At 47.9% G+C, this 22,246-nt stretch overlaps 1 protein-coding gene across 3 annotated transcripts in view; it reads left to right on the plus strand.

The window, feature by feature from the left end:
* Positions 1-22,246, plus strand: part of INSC (INSC spindle orientation adaptor protein) — a 1,473,234-nt gene that overhangs the window by 747,670 nt on the left and 703,318 nt on the right. For all 3 annotated transcript variants that reach the window (XM_069223704.1, XM_069223703.1, XM_069223702.1), the window contains exon 4: positions 5,237-5,289. In XM_069223704.1, coding sequence (XP_069079805.1) covers positions 5,237-5,289 — 53 coding nt within the window. The remainder of the gene's footprint in view (positions 1-5,236; positions 5,290-22,246) is intronic.

Below are 22,246 nucleotides of genomic sequence, written 5' to 3' on the forward strand. Positions count from 1 at the left end.
GAGAGGTGTTTGTGAGGGTGTGTGGGGTGATGTGTTGGGGTGTGTGCTGTGAGGTGCGTGGATGGTGTATGGGTGATGGTGGTCTGTGGCTCTGGTTCTGTTGGTGCTCTTGCTGTATCTCTCTCTAGTGGCAATTTTTGTTAGTCGTAAAGGGATGTGTATAATGTGGATGTGTATTTTATAGTGGTGTGGGTGTGTATGTGTGTCAGGTGTGTGTAGTTGAATTGTCCAATGTGGTGTTCTTTTGTATGCATATGTGTGTTAGAAATGGGGTCTTTGGTTGACAGTCAGGTTACCCCCTGTTCAAGCAAGGACCCTCACTCTAGTCAGGGTAAAAGAGAATCACCCTCAGCTAACCCCTGCGTACCTCCTTGGTAGCTTGGCAGAGCAGTAGGCTTAACTTCAGAGTGATAGGTGTAAAGTATTTGTACCAACACACACAGTAACTTAATGAAAACACTACAAAATGACACACCAGTTTAGAACAATAGGAAATATTTATCTAAACAAAACAAGTCCAAAACGACAAAAATCGGACATACACAAGTCAAGTTATGAATTTTTAAAGATTAAACTAAAAAATAGCGCTTAGAAACACAAAATGCTTTGATGAGGTGTTAATACGGCGTCGTGACGGAGTCGTTCCCAACTAGCCGACACCAGCGGCGCCGGACACGGAGTCGCGTAGACCCCCAAGTACAATACCTTTGGTGAAGAGTGAAATCAAGCCGATGCGCAAAGTCGGGGATCGTGGCGTCTGTGCGAAATGTTGACTCCGTGCACTTTGATCGATGTCGGTCACGACGTGGTGCAGCGACTTCCGCAGGGCTGCAGTGGCGTCAGGCCTGTGAAGGTCGTCGCGTTCCAGCGAAGATCACGGAATCGGTTGCAGGTGGCATCACAGGATTCAGCAGCGGCATCGGTCCGAAGTCGTCCGAAGTCGACTTCCTTGGATTTCCACCAGCTTTCCTTTCAAGGGCCAGGGACTGGATAGGGCACCACTTGTCAGAGCAGGAGTCTCTCTAGAGACTCCAGGTGCTGGCAGAGAGAAGTCTTTGCTGTCCCTGAGACTTCAAACAACAGGAGGCAAGCTCTAAATCAAGCCCTTGGAGATTTCTTCACAAGATCCAGTCTTTGCCCTCTTGCTCTGGCAGAAGCAGCAACTGCAGGATAGCTCCACAAAGCACAGTCACAGGCAGGGCAGCACTTCTCCTCAGCTCTTCAGCTCTTCTCCAGGCAGAGGTTCCTCTTGATGTCCAGAAGTGATCTAAAGTGTGTGGTTTTGGGTGCCCTTCTTATACCCAATTTCTCCTTTGAAGTAGGCCTAATTCAAAGTAAAGTCTCTTTTAAATGTGAAATCCTGCCTTCCCAGGCCAGGCTCTAGTCACTCACCAGGGAGTCGGAGACTGCATTGTGTGAGGACAGGCACAGCCCTTTCAGGTGTAAGTGACCACCCCTCCCCTCCCTCCTAGCACAGATGGCTCACCAGGAAATGCAGGCTACACCCCAGCTCCTTTTGTGTCACTGTCTAGTGTGAGGTGCAACCAGCCCAACTGTCAAACTGACCCAGACAGGGAATCCACAAATAGGCAGAGTCACAGAAATGGTATAAGCAAGAAAATGCTCACTTTCTAAAAGTGGTATTTTCAAACACACAATCTTAAAATCAACTTTACTAAAAGATGTATTTTTAAATTGTGAGCTCAGAGACCCCAAACTCCACATGTCCATCTGCTCCCAAAGGGAATCTACACTTTAATAAGATTTAAAGGTAGCCACCATGTTAACCTATGAGAGGGACAGGCCTTGCAACAGTGAAAAACGAATTTAGCAATATTTCACTGTCAGGACATATAAAAAACATTACTATTTGTCCTACCTTAACCATACACTGCACCCTGCCCTTGGGGCTAACTAAGGCCTACCTTAGTGGTGTCTGACATGTAAGAAAAGGGAAGGTTTAGGCCTTGGGTGGGTACACTTGCCAAGTCAAATTTACAGTTAAAACTGCACACACAGACACTGCAATGGCAGGTCTGAGACATGATAACAGAGCTACTTATGTGGATGGCACAACCAGTGCTGAAGGCCCACTAGTAGCATTTGATTTACAGGTCCTGGCACCTCTAGTGCACTTTACTAGGGACTTACTAGTAAATCAAATATGCCAATCATGGATAAACCAATCAATAATACAATTTACACAGAGAGCATATGCACTTTAGCACTGGTTAGCAGCGGTAAAGTGCTTGGAGTTCAAAAACCAACAGCAACAGGTCAGAAAAAATCGGAGGCAGGAGGCAAAAAGATTGGGGATGACCCTGCATAGGAAAAAAAGTCCAACAGTGTGTATTTTGAGCACGGCGGTATGTAGCGCCAATGGTTTACTGCGGCTGAATGTCCGCCAGTGATTCGTGGGTCATAATGCTGTGGGCATAGTTCTGTTGGCGTAACGGTGTGGGTTTTAGTACTGCCAGTTTATCACTGAACTTTGGGCTGTCAGACTTATGTGTGTGTCTGTATAGTGACGGATTGCTACGTGTGGGTCATAATATGGGTAGCGGTATACCGCCGCGGTTGCGGTATGTTGGCGGCAGTCAGCATGGTGGTAAGCTGGACTTACCGCCAATGTCATAATGAGGGCCTCAGTGTTTTTCTGCTTAAAACAAATCATTGTTTTCTGCATAATATGTCTTTTTGACAAAGCTTGGCTCCCACCCCCCCCAGTTTGAAGTCCCATGATGTAAACATTGGTTCATCATTTAATACCAATGAAGAAATATCACAGATATTTCATGCATGAGGTCTTTCAACACATCTTCTTGAATATCCCACCACCTTGGTCATTTGTGGTGAGCGATACTTCGAGTCCCAACCAGTCACATTTTTAACCTCTTCTCGCTATGGCAGGAGGTTGTCAGATTCCTGCCTTAAAGCTCGAAAGAACCCATTTCAGCTGCCCTCATATCACCCTCTGGCACCCACTCTTTGATGGTGAGTAAAGTGCTTAGTTCTGCCAAAGTCTATTTCTGTACATCTTTTAGCCACAGCATACAATCAGGTGCCATCCTTGCCTTCTACCGTATTGCTGTGTTCCTTTTTGCCAGCACTAATGCAATACGAATAAATGGCATACATTTGTAGTGCTTTAGAGTGCTGCAACACCGCATTACCTTAATTTCCCCTCTAAGTTCCAAGACTGATGACCACTATGCCTGTATCTGGGACAATCCCCACACTATGTGATAAAAACGGGCTTGTGTTCGTGGCACCTGGGGCAGAGGTGTAAGATGACCCGGGGAACATTTTGGCATTTCTCTTAGCAGACAACTACTTCTGATGTAAATAATCTTTGTGCCTTAAATAGACTGTTTCTCGTGACAATATTTGAGTAAATCCTAGTGCCCAACAATTCAGTTTCCATAAATTTCCTTTGCTTCCTATACATTGTTACCAGCATGCCTTTACTGAGGATATTTCGATTCAAAAGGCGGGTGCCATTGGTGTATATAGAATGGTCACAGCGTGTTTGCAGTCTTAAATTGTAAGTATTCTAGTATGCACAAATGCAGCATGAACTATAAATTGCCCTGCTGAGATAACAGTTTCATAATTTAAATTCTCACAGGTGCTAATCAATCTGCCCTGATATAAGTGGTCATCCGCCTAAATCCCAGTTTCTGCACGTTGCTTCTTATCATAGCATCAGTTCCTTGAAACCCAAAAGACACCATAGTGGTTTTTCAAGCATGTAAATTACCCGTCTTCCCATTTAACCCACATACTTTTGCAAACACACTTGATCCACCCAGACAGGTCTGGTATATCTCTTAATTTTCATAATTTTCCCTAGCACTACCCCTCAACTCCCTCCCTGCCTAAACTACCATGGATATCTCCTTATCTGCTATAGTTGCAAACTATTTCATTGGCTACAAAAGCTGAGCTGCATAATACACCTCCAGGTTAGTTACTCCCATGCCCCCCCCATTCAGAAGCCCAATCGGTTTAGCTATGGCTAATTCTTTTCTCTAAATTGCCCAGATTAGGCCTGTGAGACTGTCATTTAACTTTGTGAAAAACACTTTCTTCAAGACTACAGTAATTACTCGGGCTATTGTCAGATTTTTTACAATAGCCACACATTTCATGGATGAAACGGGGGGGGAACCTTGTCCAAATGGGACAGATGACGTGATCGCAGATACGGATTAAACAATGTTATCACAACTGTCATAATTGTGATAGATCTGCACTCCCAAGTATCTGAAAGTATCTGGCTCCCATCTGAGGAAGGAGGCTGTGTGCACTGGGTGTTCTCCATCGCATGTTGTGAAAACTGGAAACAAGTAACCCAATTTCTCACAATATCTCCATAACTCCTGGTGAACTCTGCTAATGCTTCCTTAAGTACAAGAAAGCATCTTCTGAATATAGAGAGACCACCTATAAACCGAATGTTTATCTAATTCCACAATCATGGGCTCTTTCTTGTAGTGCACACATAATAGGCTCCATCACCAATCTGTGCAACCATCAGATTTGACACTCTTTGAAATTCACAAACATTCACAGTGCAGGTTTCCTGGCATACTACTGAGAATGTCATGCGGCATATTTTTGTGGTTCCTTTTGCCCCGATGTAGCACAGACCCATTGTTTTCTTTACTTTTTCTGTACAGGAAAACATATGTCCCTACAGAGAATCTCGTTCCTGCATCCCCTTTTGAAGGTGATTGCTGTCCCTTCCCATGCTGCAAGGGGAGTTACTCCAACCCTTTGCTGTTTTTGTCATACACAAACTTTCAAGGCTAACTACTGCTTGCTCCACTCACCTCAGACCTGTTACATTGGAGGAACGACTTTGTATTTCTTCGTATTTATGGTGAACAAACACCCTGTAGCAAACCCATTTATGGTTGCCAGCATACCTTTTGTGAATTCCTCAGTCATGAATGTAAGCATTTTTTATCATAAACATAGGTTCACACCGAAATTGTCTTTGTGAATTCTTACATCGTAAAAATACATTTGCTACATTGTACAAAAAAAAAATATATATTTGAACTAATGGTGATACACCAAATTCATTCATACCACAAAACTCAATCTTGTTACATTTAGGTGAATGTATTAGTATTTTCACAAACTATCAATGTGGCCTATTATTAAACTATGATGTGAGTAATGTTAACAAATATTTGTAAGTTTAAAAGCAATTTTTTTTCGTTGGCAGTTTCAGAAACTCTTAATGGATAAATGTGCAGAACTGACAACAATTACTGGAAGGTAAGACCCATTTAATAAGTTGACCAAAGAGAGTAAAACGTAGCTATACGCTTACAGGTTATTCACATTTTGGGTTCATTCAACCAAGATAGGTAGTAGCCATATTGAAGTAGTTTTTATATTGCGCCCTGCGTGGTCATGGTAGAGGAATAATGCCAGAATACCATCATCAGATTTACCTTATTTGGGTATTAGGGTTTGTTTTTTTATCAGGTGTGATAAATAGCACCTATTATGAGTTTCTGAGGAATAACAAGCAGATTTGTATGCTTAACATACCAAAATCCACATGATACATTAAATATCATATACTTTCGCTTGTTAAATTTCTGCAAGTTTGACCTGTGGAGGATTTAATTAATGTGAATTATTTAACACATGTATTAAATAAAAAACAAATGAATAATTGTGACCCATGCATAAACAAGGGCTTACGCATGGGCTGGAATTTAATGAGCAATACTTATGCAGGGCCCAAATAGGGTGGAAAGAACAGTTGCCAATTTGTGGGAAATGTCCAGAATCCTCCAAACTCTAAATAAATCCAATGTATATGTCTGAGCAGGGATGTGGTGTTTGCATTGTGACCTTTGGTGTATTGCAGGGCTATCAGAAGGCTAAAAGAAAATGAATGAGTATAGATGTCGGGCTGATTAGGAGTTGTAGTCCAGACAGAAAGCAGTTCTGCCTTGCACCACTACTGTGTGTTTTGCGCCTGTGGTTCAGCAGCAGAAATGATGTCTCCTGCTGCTGATAGTACCAACACACATGTTTGCAAGAAAGCCTAGGGATGGCACACATATGCAGCGGATTTTAGGAGCATAGGGGATAAGGCAGCTTGTGTGAAAACTTCTAACCACTGATGCAGCTCCTAGACAGAGGAGCCCTTCCTTAACGTTGATCTAAGCTTTCGGAGAGACGCAGTTGTCAGCAAACCTTTTACAGTGTGGTAATGATCAATCATATAGATTTATTTTTTAAGATGTTCCACATTTGTAAGGGAAGATAGTTTAAATCAGTATTACTGAAGCAACCTGATCCAACACTATGGCGGTCATTCTGACCGCGGCGGGCGGCCATTCCAACTTTCCCGCTGGGCCGGCGGGTGACCGCCAAAAGGCCGCCCGCCGGCCCAGCGGGAAAGCCCCTGCAACGAGGAAGCTGGCTCCGAATGGAGCCGGCGGAGTTGCAGGGGTGCGACGGGTGCAGTGGCACCCGTCGCGATTTTCACTGTCTGCTAAGCAGACAGTGAAAATCTGTATGGGGCCCTGTGAGGGGGCCCCACGACACCCGTTCCCGCCATCCTGGTTCTGGCGGTGACAACCGCCAGAAACCGGCTGGCGGGAAGGGGGTCGGAATCCCCGTGGCGGCGCCGCAAGCAGCGCCGCCATGGAGGATTCCCTGGGCCAGGGGAAAACCGGCGGGAAACCGCCGGTTCCCCTTTTCTGACCGCGGCTTTACCGCCGCGGTCAGAATAGCCCAGGAAGCACTGCCAGCCTGTTGGCGGTGCTTCCGCTGCCCTCCGCCCTGGCGGTCATGGACCGCCTGGGTCGGAATGACCCCCTATGTTTTCATCTTTCCATGAACATCAGCAACTGAATGTTGGTATTTGAATCAGAACTTTTTTTATGGAGAAAGCCCAGCAGACCATACATTTATGAATGCTGAACACCCACATATAATACCACGGTTCCCAGGACATCTAACTGGTTCAATGACAAACAAAACATTGTACAACCATAATACAGGAAGGATCATTTAGGTTTAAAGCAAAAGAGCAATGTACCCCATGCAAGATTTACCAGCTTTGAAAATGCGGTTTAGCCAGATTGTACACCAGTGTGGCTACTGTATACTGTATATGGGAGAGTGTCATGGAGTGGCGTATAGTGGAGTAGAGTGTCGTAGAGTGGAGTGGTGTAGAATGTTGTGGAGGGTGGCAGAGTGTCGTAGAGTGGAGTTTCATTGAGTAGCTTGTTGTGGAGTAGAGTGGAGGGGTGCGGAGTGCAGTGTCATAGAGTGGAGTGCCATAGAGTGGTGCAGAGTGGGGTGGCATAGAGTGGAGTAGACTGGAGTGGTGTGTTGTATAGTGGAGTGGAGGGAGTTTCATAGAGTGGCGTAGTGTTATAGTGTGGAGTAGAATGTCATAGAGTGGAGGGTCACAGACTGTCATGGAGTCGAGTGGAGTAAAATGACAAGGAGGGGAGTTGAGTGGCCTAGCGAAGTAGGGTGAAGTAAAGGAGAGTAGTGTGGAGTGTCATAGAGTGGAAGAGCTTAGAGTAGAGTGGACTGTTGTGGAGTGTAGTGGTGTACAGTTGAATAAAGTGTTGTGGAGTAAAGTTTCATAGAGTTGCGTGGTATGTCAATTTGTAGAGTGAAGTAGTGTAGAGTGTCATAGAGTGGTGGAACATAGAATGGAAGGGAATGGAGTAAAGTGTTGTAGGGTGTCATGAAGTGTACAGGGGTAGAATGGTATAGAGTGGAATGTCGTAGTAGTAGGATAGAGTGGAATATTGAGGTATGGAGTAAAGTGCTGTGGAGTGGGGTGTTATAGAGTGGCATAGGAAGGTCGTAGAGCATCATACAGTGGAGGGGTGAACAGTGTCATAGAGTGGAATACAGTGCCATAGAGTGGAGGGGGTAGAGCGGAGGGCCATAGAGCAGAGGGGGTAGAGCGGAGGGCCATAGAGCAGAGGGGCCTAGAGTGGAGTAAGAGTGTTGTGGTGTGGAGTGTTGTGGCATGATGTGTTATGTCGTGGAGCGGAGTGTCCTGGAGTGTCCTGGCATGTTGTGGAGTGTTGTTGCGTTGAGTGTTGAGGCATGGAGTAAATTGGCCTGAAATGGAGTGGAGTGTTATGGAGTGGAGTGGCGAGGAGTGTCATAGAGTAGCGTGGCATTGAGTGTCATGTCATAGAGCAGCATGAAGTATCCTGTTTTGCTGTAGAGGGGAGTGTTGTAGAGTAGGTTGGAGTGTCCTATTGTGCGGTAGAGGGAATGTTTCATAGAGTAGTGTGGTGTGGCGTGTCATGTCATGCCATAGAGTAGAGGGTCGCACAGTAGTGTGGCATGAAGTGGAGTGTCATAGAGTAAAGCAGCATAGAATGGAGTAGAGTGTCATAGAGTGGAGGGTCATAGAATGCTGTACAGTTAATGGTCGGAGAATGGCGGGGAGTAGAGTGGCATAGATTGAAGTAGGGTGGCATAGAATGGAGTGTCAGAGTGGAGGGGCATAGATTTGAGGGGCGTAGAGTGGACTGTCATGGAGTGGACTGTTGTGAAGTGTAGTGACATAAAGTGGAATGGCACAGTGTGGCATAAACTGTTGTGAAGTAAAGTGTCACAGAATGGCATAGATTGTCATGGAGTGCTGTGGAATAGTGTAGAGTGTTGCACAGTGGAGGGGCATATAATGGAAGGGCATGGAGTAAAGTGTTGTGGAATGTTGAAGAGTGGGATAGTGTGAAGTGTCATAGAGTGGAGTATCATGGAGTGTCATAGAGTGGCATAGGAATGTTGTGGAGTGGCATTTAGTGTCACACAGTGGAGAGGCATACAGTGTTGTAGGGTGGAATAGAATGCTGTGGAGTGGATCAGAATGTTGTAGAGTGGAGAGGCATAGAGCAAGAAGGCATAAAGTGAGTAAATTGTCACAGAGTGAAGTAGTGTGGAGTGCCATACAGTGTCATAACATATAAATAGGTGGCCTGAAGTTTAGTTGAGAGGAGTGGCTTAGTGTCTCAAGTGGAGTGTTGTAAAGTGGGGTAGAGTAGTGTGTTATATAGTAGAGTGGTATAGAGTTGCATAAAGTGGAGCAGAGTGGAGCATGCATGGTGTGATAGTGAAGTGTAGTTGAGTGGAATGGCGTAGTGTCTCATACAGTGGAATGTTGTAGAGTGGAGTAGTGTGTTGTATAGTAGACTGTCAAAGAGTGGCATAAAGTGGAGTAGAGTGTTGTAGAGTGGAGTATGCATGGTGTGATAGTGCACTGCCATTACAGACAACACATTTTCAATTGAAATGATCTATAGGATTTGCAGATGGTTCTTGGCAGACAATATATGCATTAAATTATATAGCTATTTACTGTTGGTCTTGAGATGATGGCCTCATCGGGGTTTGACTTGGGCTTTTTGCATATGTAAAGCTATTAAGTGACATGATGGATATTACGGATAGTTTTTAAAAGAGTGACTAGCCTTTCTGTTTTTGTTAGGACTACAGAAGACATATGTACTGTGAAGAGAAGGATATTGTGCTCGATATAAATATATATATATATATATATACATATATATATATATACCATTCTGAATAAACAATGGCTTTAGAAATTAGGACTCTCATCTCAATATCTATATTTTCACTGAAAAAAACAAAGGTTACAGGGAGGTTAGTTAGGAAATAGAATCACAAAAACCATAGCATAGAAATCCACCTAAAAAACAAAGGTTACAGGCATGTTATAGTTAGGCTCACATTTTAAATGTACCAAACCATAGAAATTCACTTGTTATAGTTAGAGTTAGCTCAAGTAACTATAACTCGTGCCCTAAGGTAACTATAACTCGTGCCCCTGCCATGCACAATTTTTTCATCAAAATGTTTACTGCAAATATTGCATTGATATCAGTGATGTTATGGAAGATGTCAAGAGTGCTGCAATATGTGGGGTAATTAGCAGTGCATGGCGAGGGTGTGAGTTATAGTTACCTTAGGGCACAAGTTATAGTTACTTGAGATAACTCTAAGTATAACGGGTGAATTGCTATGGTTTGTTATGTGTAAAATGTGAGCCTAACTATAAGGTCCTGTAAACTTTAGTTTTTGAGGTGTATTTCTATGTTTTTTATTCTATTTCCCAACTATAACGTCCCTAAGACCTTTGTTTTTTCCAGTAAATTTCTTTGTTTTTCATTACTATACGTTAATCCAACCACCACCGCGCACGGTCTTCAGCCGTGCACAGCGGCGGTTGGCCACAGGGCGTAGTCTGCTGCCAGACCATGCGGCCAACCCCGCCAACCATCCAACTCCATGCTGCGCACAGCCTTTTGGCTGTGCACGGAGGGGGTTGTCCACGGCCTGTCCCTCTGGGTGTGAGAATCGGTGTGAGAGGGTGTATTTGGGGGTGAGAGTGGGTGCATCATTGTCTTAGTGGGTGCATCAGTGTCTATGTGTGTTTGTGAATGGGTGCATGCCGGATTTAGTGGGTCTGTGACTGGGTGTGTGTGAGTCTGAGTGGGTCTGTAAGTGGATGTGTGAGTGTCTGAGTGGGTCTGTGAGTGGGAACATAAGGGTCTGAGTGGGTGTATGAGTGGGGGAAAGAGATTGAAAAAGAGAAGATAAGAGAGACAGAGAGAGAAAGAATGAGAGGTAGAGAGATGGAGAGTTTCTTAGCCTTTGGTGAATGATATACTTAGAATGAGATATTTCTGGATGAATTGAAAAGAAAATGTATTTCTCAATTAAAAAGAGTGAGATAACCTTTTATTATGAACCTTAAACTTTCAAAGTTGAAAATAAGTTAAAGTAGGGAAATGACCACAGAAACACCTGGATAGAACCCGCAACTTTTAGTGTGAGGGTCTGAGACCTTAACCATTATGCCATAGGTGACTCCTCAATGTGCTGTAACTGTTTTTTAGAAGTCATTGAATGAAGAGACCATTGCAATGGCTCTTGCTCTCTTCTCTGCCATCCTGTTATAGAATGAAAGAGAGAGAGAGAGTGAGAGGACCTCCGGGGGAGCCTCAAGGCCCTTGTGGTCCTAGCTGGCTCCTACATCCTGCAGGAGCTGGCATCGCTCCTACAAGCAGGGAGCTGCATTAAATAGCAGCTCCCTGCTTGTGGGAGCAATGTTTTCATCTGTCTTACCTGCACGCATATTTGCATGCAGGGAAGACATATAAAAACTCCCCAATCTGCAAGTGAGGGCTGTTGGACAGCTCTCACTTGTGGAAAACAGACTTTGTTTGTTTTGCTGGTAGGGGCTGTCAGCCCCACCAAGTAAAAGCAAACAGCTTTGTCCCGGGGGTGGGCACCCCAGGACATAGCAGGAGACGGCCCTGGGGGGTGATGGTCTCCAGGGCCATCTATGGTTTCACGAAGGGGGCTGGGCTGCCCCCCCTTCAACAACCACTGCCCACGGAGGTGGTGGTCCCCGGGGCCCAGGGGTCTGAAATTGACCCCCTTCATTGTTTTATTGAAGCCTCGTGGTTGGTGGTCCCCGAGGCTGTGGGGGCTACCCAGCCCTCCCACATTACATTTGGTGAAAGCTCCACAGAGGTGGCGGTCCCTGGGGCTGTTGTGGGCTGCCCTCTCCCAGTTATATTTGGTAAAGGTCTTGGGAGGTGGTGGTTCCTGGGGCCGCGGGGGGGGCTGGGAAGACCCCCGTTATATTAAGTGAAAGCCTGGGAAGGTGGTGGTCCCCCGGGCTGTGGGGGGGGCACCCCCCTGTTATATTTGGTGAAAGGTCCAGGGAGGTGGTGGTCTCCAGCACTGAAGGGGGCCAGGAGCCCCCCATGGATATTTACTGAAAGCCCCGGGAAGGTGATGGTCCCCAGGGCTGCAGGTATCCAGATGGCCCCCCTGCATTAAAAAAAAAAGGCCCTTAGGACTTGGCCCACGCAGGGGATACAGCTAAATAAGCGCAAGAGCACGCACTTTTTTTTATTATTATCAGCGGATTCACGGATGTGCCGTGACTCCCGCTGAAATTTTTTTTTTAAATGTTTTTTACCTCTGTGAGGGCAGAGCTAAGGGGGTAGGGTGACTATACCCTGGCCCTTTTTCTTATTTTTTTAGTTTTTTTCTGGGAGTCTGCTGAAGCCAAGTCCCAACATGACTGAAAACTGTTCCTTGTTGAAGTTTTGGCAGGCAATCAGTTTTCAGCACGAGATCAGGAGGGGTTGTGAATCCTTCGCAACCCTATATATACAAATTTGGATATCTCAAAAACTACTGAACAGATTTATACCAAATAACATTGTTCAAAATCTTTATGAGAATTAACATGGGAAACGCTCCTTTTTTTACCGCCCTACGCCCATTTTTCTCAGCCCCTGCCTTATGCTTCACCCTGAAACTTTCCAGACAGCAGCTGACATTACACTCAAAATATTTGAGGAAACTTTTGTGACAATTCGTCAAGTGGCAACAAAGATATAGGCAAGCAAAAAACATTTTTTTTATAGAAACTAGGTTCTTACTATAATTATCTAGTGCCAACTGCCACTACAATGTGTGGAGGAAGAGAACTTATGGTAAGAGTTTGACTCAGGGTCACTTGACACCGGTTGGCTGGGTGTAGTCAGGTGACTCAATTTCACAGGCGTTGGAACACAGAATCTTGTCCTCAACAATGAGTTGTGATTTTGTGGCAGATAATATTACTTCACCTCATCCCTCTGTTTCTTAACTTACTCCTTTCCAGTTGCACTTTTCCAACTAAATATGAATCTCTGATTTTCTTTTGGATTTTTATGATGCAAGAGAAATCTCTATCTTACAATATCGTAAATAGGTTTCACCTATGCCATATTGAGTATTTTGGTGAAGAACTCAATGAAGCATTCATTAGTGCCTTATCTTAGGTTCTGTGTAATTAGTTTCTTGTACCCCTGATGAAATCGTAGGTTACCACACTGTAGCAACAAAACATGTGTTGGCTTCATTGTTACAATAAAGGCAACATTGTGATATTTAAGAATACTAGAACTACGAATAAAAGACCACTTTGGAACACTCGGACAATTTGTTGTTGAGCCGTACTTTGGCTGCTCGAGGAGATATTTGTATTCGTTATTGATTTATTGATTGATTGTTTAAATCTCTACCATTTCCCTATGGCACAGTACATTCCTTTTAGATGTCCCACAAAAGGGATAGTGTATCTACAACACATTGTTTTACAGTATGATTGCATGATTGCTAATCTTGCTCTAAATATGAGTTAAGCAAAGTTGAATTCCATGTTGCATTCTGCTCCGCTCAGTCATGAGTGGGGTCTTGCTCCTGCACCTGCATTTATTGGGTGTCAGAACAATGGACCTCATCTTACCTGTAGCTAAAGCTGCCATGGGAAAAGGCTGCATTACAGCCCGGCTCAATACCCTGTCCCCACCATATGCTCAGGCAACACATGAGATGAGGCATGTAATGTTTCCCCCTACTGGCCAACATTCTCTCTTTTCCCCCTTCACTCACCCCAATCCCTCCTGTCATACATCTTTCTGCACACATTTGCCCCCTTCTAATTTGTGCCTTAAACTCCACGGAAAAATGAACATCATCAAAGACACTGCTACCTTTCACATATTAGATGATGCCCTCATGATCACAGATGACAATGACCCCTGCCTCCTGATGTTGCTGGAACCCTCATCTGGTTTCAAGACAGTCGACTATCCTACACTCATATGTGTAATGTTGAGAGTCTGTGTGTGCTGGAACCCCTGCGGTTCTGGGGGGACTCAACAGAGGACTTATATAACTTGCTAGGAGGTGTTAAGGTGTGGCTATTAACGATTATGATGTAATCAGAGTGCAGTTCTTGTGATTGAATTCGGAGGAATAAAGATGTCTGTTACAGAACTCCATGTGCGCTGTGGTCATTTGCCTGCTCCTGGGCAGGGGAGGACATTACAACTGGCAACAAGTAGGGGATACATGCCCCAAAGAAACAAGACTGCTCGCCCTGAGAGTTTGCAATGATACAGCAAACTGCTTGCACATGCCATATGCTCCCAAATCAATGAGAAGCAATTCAAAGTAGGCGTCTGTGGAGTTGAAGTCCCACCCAGTCCATATAAGGCCTTCAAAGAAGTTGGAGGCCCTGGGGAAGAGAGCATTTGAAAAGCCCACTAGAATCCGTTGGTAAGGCTGAAAGAAGAAATACTGTGTTGCACCATAACACAAAGCCATAATTTGCATAGCAAATGCTAAAGGCAGTGACAACCAGGTATGAAAGTACAAATGTACTCACTAGCATGAGCAAGGGAAGCCCCACATGACCTTCAATCGGGTGTGGCGACTCAGGCCTGGTTGAGAGGCCGATGCATGCACAGCAGCGAGTGGCATCCAGTGCACAAAAATCGGATTAGTGAATATTTTCAATGGCTGCAGAAAAGAGCGTGAAGTATGATACAGCTTTCAGTTTCTGAAATCACCACAGCCATTCAACGCTGCCAAGAAGCAAAATATTTGCACCAGGTGGACTGTATGGATCAAGACATTTGATGACTTCATAGATGCCCTAGAAGAAGTAGATGATAAGAAAATCATTAACTATTTAAAGAACCTTGCTGGTGATGGGGTAAAAGAAGTGATGAGGAACATCTCGCAGACTGATGCAATATTGTACTGACAGATCAAGGAAGCATTGGGCACCAAGTTCAATCTGATGCCGAATGTGGACTATGAAAGGTATATTTTCAATCCAGTGAGACAGCTTGCTGGTCAAGTGATAGATGAGTTTGTTGAAAGACTTGGGTGGTCATTACAACCCTGGCGGTCGGTGTTAAAGCGGCGGTAAAACCACCAACAGGCCGGTGGTAAAAAAAATAGAATCACGACCGTGGCGGAAACCGCCAACATAGACAGCCACTTTAACACTCCGACTGCCACGGCGGTACAAACAAACACTGCGGCGGTAACCACCAACAGACAGGCGGAAGACAAGTTTCCACCCACTGTATTACAACAGTCCAATCCGCCACCTTTTCCGGGGCGGATTCACCACGAACAAAAACACAGCGGAAACAGGACTTGGAAGGGAAAACGCTCACCTCTACACACCCCACGAGGAACCAGGACGCCATGGAACCGGAACTCCAGATACTGCCAGCCTTTATCTTCCTGCTTCTCTACCAGGAACAACAAAGACGGCGGCGAAGACCACGGTGAGTACTGCACCTACAACACAGGGGAGGGGGGAGGAAAAAAGAGTGACACACACACGCAACACGCAACACTCCCAACCCCACCCTCACCCACTACAAAACACACACAAGTACATGTAGATACATTACATTAACAACTCCCAACTCCCCCTGGAAGAATGAAAGGACAAAAGGAAATGAGTCAAACGTTTGTAATCTATTCAAATACAGTAATACAAAAAAAAAAAATATATATATATATATATATATATTTACACTATAAACAAATATATACACCAAGAATACAAGTCCAAGGTATTCCACCATCATAGTCCATGGATGCATGGGTGAGGCCCACACTCAATACCCAATCAAAACGGGGAGAACACTGCTGGGGCATCAGATAGAAATACAACAGGCACTTCAGGGGGAAGGGGGGGGCACCTCAGCCGGATGAGTGAACGACGCCAGATCCACGAGGGGGCTCCATGCCCATTGATGTATCCTGGGGAGTGCAAAGCCACAGTCTCACAAGTCTCTCCAGTGGGTGGTTTGCCCACTGCTTTATCCTGGGCAGTGCAAACCCACAGTCTCTCGAGTCTCTCCAGTGGGTGGGTTGCCCACTGCTTTATCCTGGGGAGTGCAAAGCCACAGTCTCTCAAGTCTCTCCAGTGGGTGGTTTGCCCACTGCTGCATCCTGGGGAGTGCAAAGCCACAGTCTCTCACGTCTCTCCAGTGGGTGGGTTGCCCACTGCTTCATCCTGACAAGGACTGAGGTAGTGGATGACAATCTCCACTGGTTCTGGAGGGGGCTTTGTGCCCAGAGTGCTTCATCCTGCCAAGGAATGAGGTAGTGGATGTCAATCTCCACTGGATCTGGAGGGGGCTTTGTGCCCAGAGTGCTTCATCCTTCTTGTGGCGGCTTCAGTAGCGTCGGAAGCTTTGGCGCTCACTGGCCTGCGGTGCTTGTTGCGGCAGTGTCCTGTTCAGCGGTGCTTGTTGCGGCGGTGTCTTGTTCAGCGGTGCTGGTGGCAGCGGTGTCCTGTTCAGCGGTGCTGGTGGCGGCGGTGTCCTGTTCGGCAGTGCTGGTGGCGGCGGTGTCCTGTTCAGCGGTGCTGGTGGCGGCAGTGTCCTGTTCAGTGGTGCTGGTGGCAGCGGTGTCCTTGACAGCGGTGCTTGTGGCTGCGGTGTCCTTGACAGCGGTGCTTGTGGCGATCTTGTCCTCCATACAGGTTTTCCCAGACTTGCCTGTTTTACTGTGCCCCTTCCCCACCTTGGATGGTGGCGCACCTGTTTCCACACTCCCAACTGTACCCCTGGGAGAGGCTTTGGTGGAGGATTTTTTTCCTCTCTGGCCAGCTTTTTGTTCCTTTGAGGTGGGGGACTGTCCGTGCTCTGGCTCCTTGGCACACTGGCTGCCATGCTGCCTGGCGCACTCCAGAAGCCGGTTACTACTGGCACCACTTTTCCCGCTGATGTTGTGGCTGAGGCGCTGGGTTGGGACCTGGAGAGGCGGGCCCTAGGAGACTGAAGGGGTGGGGGAGGTGAGGGGAAGAGGTCAAGGTTGGATAGGAAAAGTTTTTTGGACAGAATGGGACGGGTAGATGGAGTGGGTTTGGGAGTGGAGGAAGAGGTAGTGGTTGTAGGAGGTGTACGTTTGCTGACTTTGGGTGAAGGTGCATGGGCTGGAGGCTGTCGTGAGGTGGATGGCTGTTGGGTGGGTGTATGGCTGCGTTTGTGTACCTTGGGAGGTGGGCTCACAGACACACTGGGAGACGACACAGGGGATGTGTGAATAGTAGTGGGGGTGGTGATTGCACGTGAGCGGGGTGTGGTGGTGGGTGTGCTGGTGATGGAGCTAGTTGCTGACGATGTAGTGCATGCAGGTGTGAGTGGAGACGAGACTGGGAGGGAGGAGGGAGATGAGGCGGAAGGGGACACAGTGGAGGCAGTGGCTGTTGGTATGTCTGCATGGGTATGATGCTTGCTTGAGTGCCTGTGGGATGTGTGGTGCTTATATTTGCCTGAGCTTCCCTTGTGTGTTGACGTGTGTGCATGCTGGTCTGATGGTGTGTTTGGGCTAGGCTGAGGTCCAGGGGTTTGTGTCTGGGTGGAGGAAGTTGGAGGGGGGAGGCTAGAGACAGGGACAATGGCTGCCATCAGTGCTGGGGCCAGAGTCTGAAAAGCTCGCTGATGGGCTGTCTGACCAAAATGAATGCCCTCCAGGTATGCATTCGTGTGTTGCAACTGCCTCTCTACACCCTGGATGGCATTCCAAATGGTAGACTGCCCAACAGTGAGGGACCTGAGGAGGTCAATGGCCTCCTCACTGAGGGCAGCAGGGCTGACTGGGGCAGGGCCTGAGTTGCCTGGGGCGAAGGAGATGCCCACCCTCCTGGGTGAGCGGCCACGGGGAAAACGCTGAGGGGCTGCTGGGAGGCCGGTGCTGGTAGGGGGGGTGGCGGCTGTACCTGTAGATGCGGGGGGCACCGAGGGGCCCGCCACCACAAGGGAGCTCCCATCAGAAGAGAAGTCCATGTCGCTGGTCTCAGCTCCTGTCCCCGCCGTGGAGCTCCCCTCGCCCTCCGTCCCACTGGTGAATTCTGACTCCGTTGTGTCACCCTCCAGGGCCATGTGGGATGCAGCTCCCTCCTACTCCGGTGCCACTGCTCCTCCGCCTGATGATGCTAATGCACACAAGCACAGGGAGACCACAAAAAGGGGGGGAAGACAGAAGAAAGACATGTTGAGTGCATGCAATACCGCTACCATTGGTGGACACTACAGACACAGAAGCCCCCTGCACTACTCCGTGCACTTGGAGTTCCCTAATCAATCACAGGGACATGGGTTACAAGGCTATGCCCGATTACTGCACACATGTGAGTCACAGGAGCCTGACTAGGTGTAGTTGGCTCTGTACACAGGTGGGGTGGGGTGCAACAGGGCCTGCCTTAAGAAGGGACTTTGCCTACCAAGATCGCCCTGGCCTAGGGGAACCCACAGCCCACCTCCCTCACCCAGACACCTACAATGCGCGCTGAATCAGCTGAATGAGAGTGTACTCACCCCATTGTGGCTGCTGTGATGCCCTCAAGCGCCCATCCAACCACGGGGACACCACCGCCAGGATCCGGAACATCAGGGGGGTCATGGTGCGACGGGCACCCCTCCCACGTTGGGAGGCCATCCCCAGCTGGGCCTCCGCCGTCTTCTTGCTCCAGTGGCGAATGTCCTCCCATCTTTTCCGGCAGTGGGTGCTCCGTCTGTGGTAGACCCCTAGGGTCCGAACTTCCTTGGTGATGGCTCGCCAAATATCCTTCTTATGACTGGGCGCTGACCTACAGGAATAGTACAGGGGAAAAGGAGAAGATATAATCGTCCGCACCGTCACAGTCATTGGCCCGCATCCCTTCCCTTGCCATGACGCACATGCACTCACCGTCGTTTCATGCACGCCTCATTCTCCCCCCCATCTTTCATCCACACCACACCAAACATGCATTGCCCATACAGCATGCTCACAGTGTACTCACCTGTTTGTCTGGAGGACTGTAGAGTAGTGTGTACTAGAGGAGGACCCCATCCACTAGTTTCTCCAACTCTTCCGTGCTGAAGGCAGGGGCCCTTTCCCCAGACACACGAGCCATTGTCTCTTCCAGACTGAGGTCACAGCAGCACTTGCAGTGCAGGTCCTCTCCTGTCGCAGATCAGGTATCAAGTGATTGAACAGACAGAAAATGGCGGTCACGTCCGCGGCGGTGCGTACCGTCACCGCCGGCATACATCGTCATTGGCTCCTGGGACCCATAGGGTGCAATGTTAACCAATGCAGGATTGCGCCACGGTCTTTGACTGCCTACCGCGACGGTGTACAACGCCAGCGCTGTTACCTCATATCCCCTTGTCCCACATTACAAGTCAGGCAGACGCCATTTCAGGGGGCCACATGGCATTATTTTTGACTGCGTCACATATATCTAGCCCTTGCTTAAACACTAATACAGCCATATGTTGATTTTAAAACATTTTCCGATTAAGTTGTGTTTACGTACCTCAGTGTTGGTTGACTCTCTGCTCGCTGTTCTCCTCCATAGAGCAAGTCAGGTTGGGCAGTTGAGGAGATGGCGGCATCCTCCGGTGTACAGACTGCTGGTGGACCTGTCGACAATGGAGGAGCGACATGTAATTATCACCTACAGAGTTGATCGTACCACAATCCTGGAACTGTGTGCCCAGTTGGAGCCAGACCTGATGTCAGCTATCTGCCATCCCACAGGAATCCCCCCTCTAGAGCAGGTGCTGTCAGTACTCCATTTCCTGGCAAGTGGGTCTTTTCAGACGACAGTGGCCATAGTATCAGGGATGTCCCAGCCTATGTTCTCCAACGTGTTGTCCAGAGTGTTGTCTGCCCTGCTGAAACACATGCGCAGCTACATCGTTTTCCCTCAGGTGGAGGATTTGCCTACAGTGAAAGGTGATTTCTATGCCCTGGGACATATCCCCAACATCATAGGTGCCATTGATGGGACACATGTGGCCTTGGTACCTCCCCCCCGCAGGAGTGAACAGGTGTACGGAAACCGGAAGAGTTACCATTCTATGAATGTGCAGATGGTGTGTTTGGCAGACCAGTACATCTCCCATGTGAATGCCAAATTTCCTGGCTCAGTGCATGACGCTTACATTCTGCGGAATAGCAGCATCCCTTATGTGATGGGGCAACCCCAGAGGCACCGTGTGTGGCTATTAGGTGAGGACATGGACCCAATACAGTGTGACTAGGTGTCTGGGTCTGGGGATGTCCCTAAGAGTTAGTGTGTGTCTAACAGTTGTCCCTCGACATTTGCAGGTGACTCTGGTTACCCCAACCTGTCATGGCTACTGACCCCAGTGAGGAATCCCAGGACAAGTGCAGAGGAACACCACAATGAGGCCCATGGGCGGACTAGGAGGATTATAGAGAGGACCTTCAGCCTCCTGAAGGCCAGGTTCCGGTGCCTCCATATGACAGGTGGTTCCCTATTCTACTCACCAAAGAAGGTGTGCCAGATCATCGTGGCCTGCTGTATGCTTCACAACTTAACTTTGCAATGACAGGTGCCTTTTCTGCAGGAGGATGGTCCAGATGGAGAGGTTGTGGCAGCTGTGGAGCCTGTGGACAGTGAAGACGAGGAAGCAGAAGAAGAGGACATAGACAACAGGAACACAGTGATCCAGCAATACTTACAGTGAGACACAGGTAAGAAGACAACACTGCCTGCTACATCTGATTTAATTCTTCTACCTCTCATCTGTCATTTTCAGCCAGTGTATGGACACTGAGTTGTCACTTTCCCTTTCTATTTCACAGATGTGGGTCCCACTGTGTGACCTCTGCTTTGTTTCCGCATGGACTAGAGCTGTGTGAAATAGGTATGTTGACATTACATTGGATATAGCATTTTGCCACAGTTATTGCTAATACACATTTTCGAAAACACAGACTGACTCCAGATTGTTTTGTGATTTAAGGGTGTTTCTTTGAGTGCAAAATAGTGGGGGGGGGGTTGTAAAATGGTCAGGGGTGATGGTGGAGGAATGTACATGGCAGAGTCCAGTCTATTAGTCTCACAGGTGCATTGTCCAAAGGGGCATAGGAAGTGGAGCTGGGGCAGTTGATGGATGGACAGGGTGACAAAGTGGGACAGAAGGATGACAATCAGGGTGGTCTCATTTCTTAGCGGGTGTCTTGGCATTGTTCTCTGTCTTTGTCCTGTATCTCAGGGACCATTTGCAGGGTGGTTATCCATCTGCAGGGTGTGTGGGGTGCTGGTGTCGTGGTCCTGTGGCGGTGCCTTCTGTCCACTTACGCCGGCGGAGGTGGTGGGAAGTTCATCGTCCAGGCTAGTGTCAGGGGCCCCTTGTTGTGCCACAGTGCCCCTCCTGGTGTTGACGAGTTCCTTCAGCACCCCTACAATGGTGCCCAAGGTGGAATTGATGGATTTAAGTTCCTCCCTGAACCCCAAATACTGTTCCTCCTGCAGCCGCTGAGTCTCCTGAAACTTGGCCAGTACCGTTGCCATTGTCTCCTGGGAATGGTGATAGGCTCCCATGATGTTGGAGAGGGCCTCGTGGAGAGTGGGTTCACTGGGCCTGTCCTCCCCCTGTCACACAGCAGCCCTCCCAGTTCCCTGTTTCCCTGGGCCTCTGTCCCCTGAACCGTTTGCCCACTACCACTGCCCCCAGGGCCCTGGTGTTGTTGGGGTGGTGGGTTAGCCTGGTTCCCTGTAGTGGTAGACACACTGCTGCTTGACGTGTCCTGTGAACAGAGTATGGGCCCGCTTGGTGGGTGCTGTGGTGGTGTTTCCAGAGGAAGGAGGCTCTGTTGTGGCTTGTGCCAGTGTGAGGGGAACCGACTGTCCCGAGGTCCCAGATGGGCCGGGCTGGTCATCTAGATCCAGTTGGACAGAGCTGCTGTCATCACTGTGGGCCTCTTCTGTGGGTGGAGTGGACATGTCTGGACCCTCCTGTCCAGTGACGTTGGGTAGGGGTCCTGCAGGGGTGTAAAAGCATGATTATTGCATCTGTGTTTGCCATGGTGTGCAATGGGTGGGTGACCCTGTAGCCCAGTGCTTGCATTCTTGTGTGGGACCTTGTGTGATAATGGTTTAGGGGGTGTATGGGTTTGTGCAGTGGCCATGCTTTGGTGATGGGTGTCCATGCTTTGGTGTTACATGCATGGCTTGGGTTTGGGATGTGTGGTTTGTGATATTGGGACATATGTGAGGAGTTGGAGTGATGGGGGTGAGGGTGGGGGTATGTGGTAGCATGCAGGTGGGGGGGGGATTAAGTAGTTAAAGGTTTAACTTACCAGAATCCATTCCTCCAGCTACTCCTGCGAGGCTCTCAGGATGCAGTATAGCCAAGGCCTGCTCCTCCCATGTAGTGAGTACTGGGGGAGGAGGTGGGGGTCCGCCGCCAGTCCTCTGAACCGCAATATGGTGTCTTGAGACCACGGAACGCACCTTCGCCCCGTAGGTCGTTCCACCTCTTCCTGAAGTCATCCCTAGTTCTTGGGTGCTGTCCCACTGTTTTGA

Source organism: Pleurodeles waltl, chromosome 3_1 (assembly GCF_031143425.1).
Source record: "Pleurodeles waltl isolate 20211129_DDA chromosome 3_1, aPleWal1.hap1.20221129, whole genome shotgun sequence".
NCBI lineage: Eukaryota > Metazoa > Chordata > Amphibia > Caudata > Salamandridae > Pleurodeles > Pleurodeles waltl.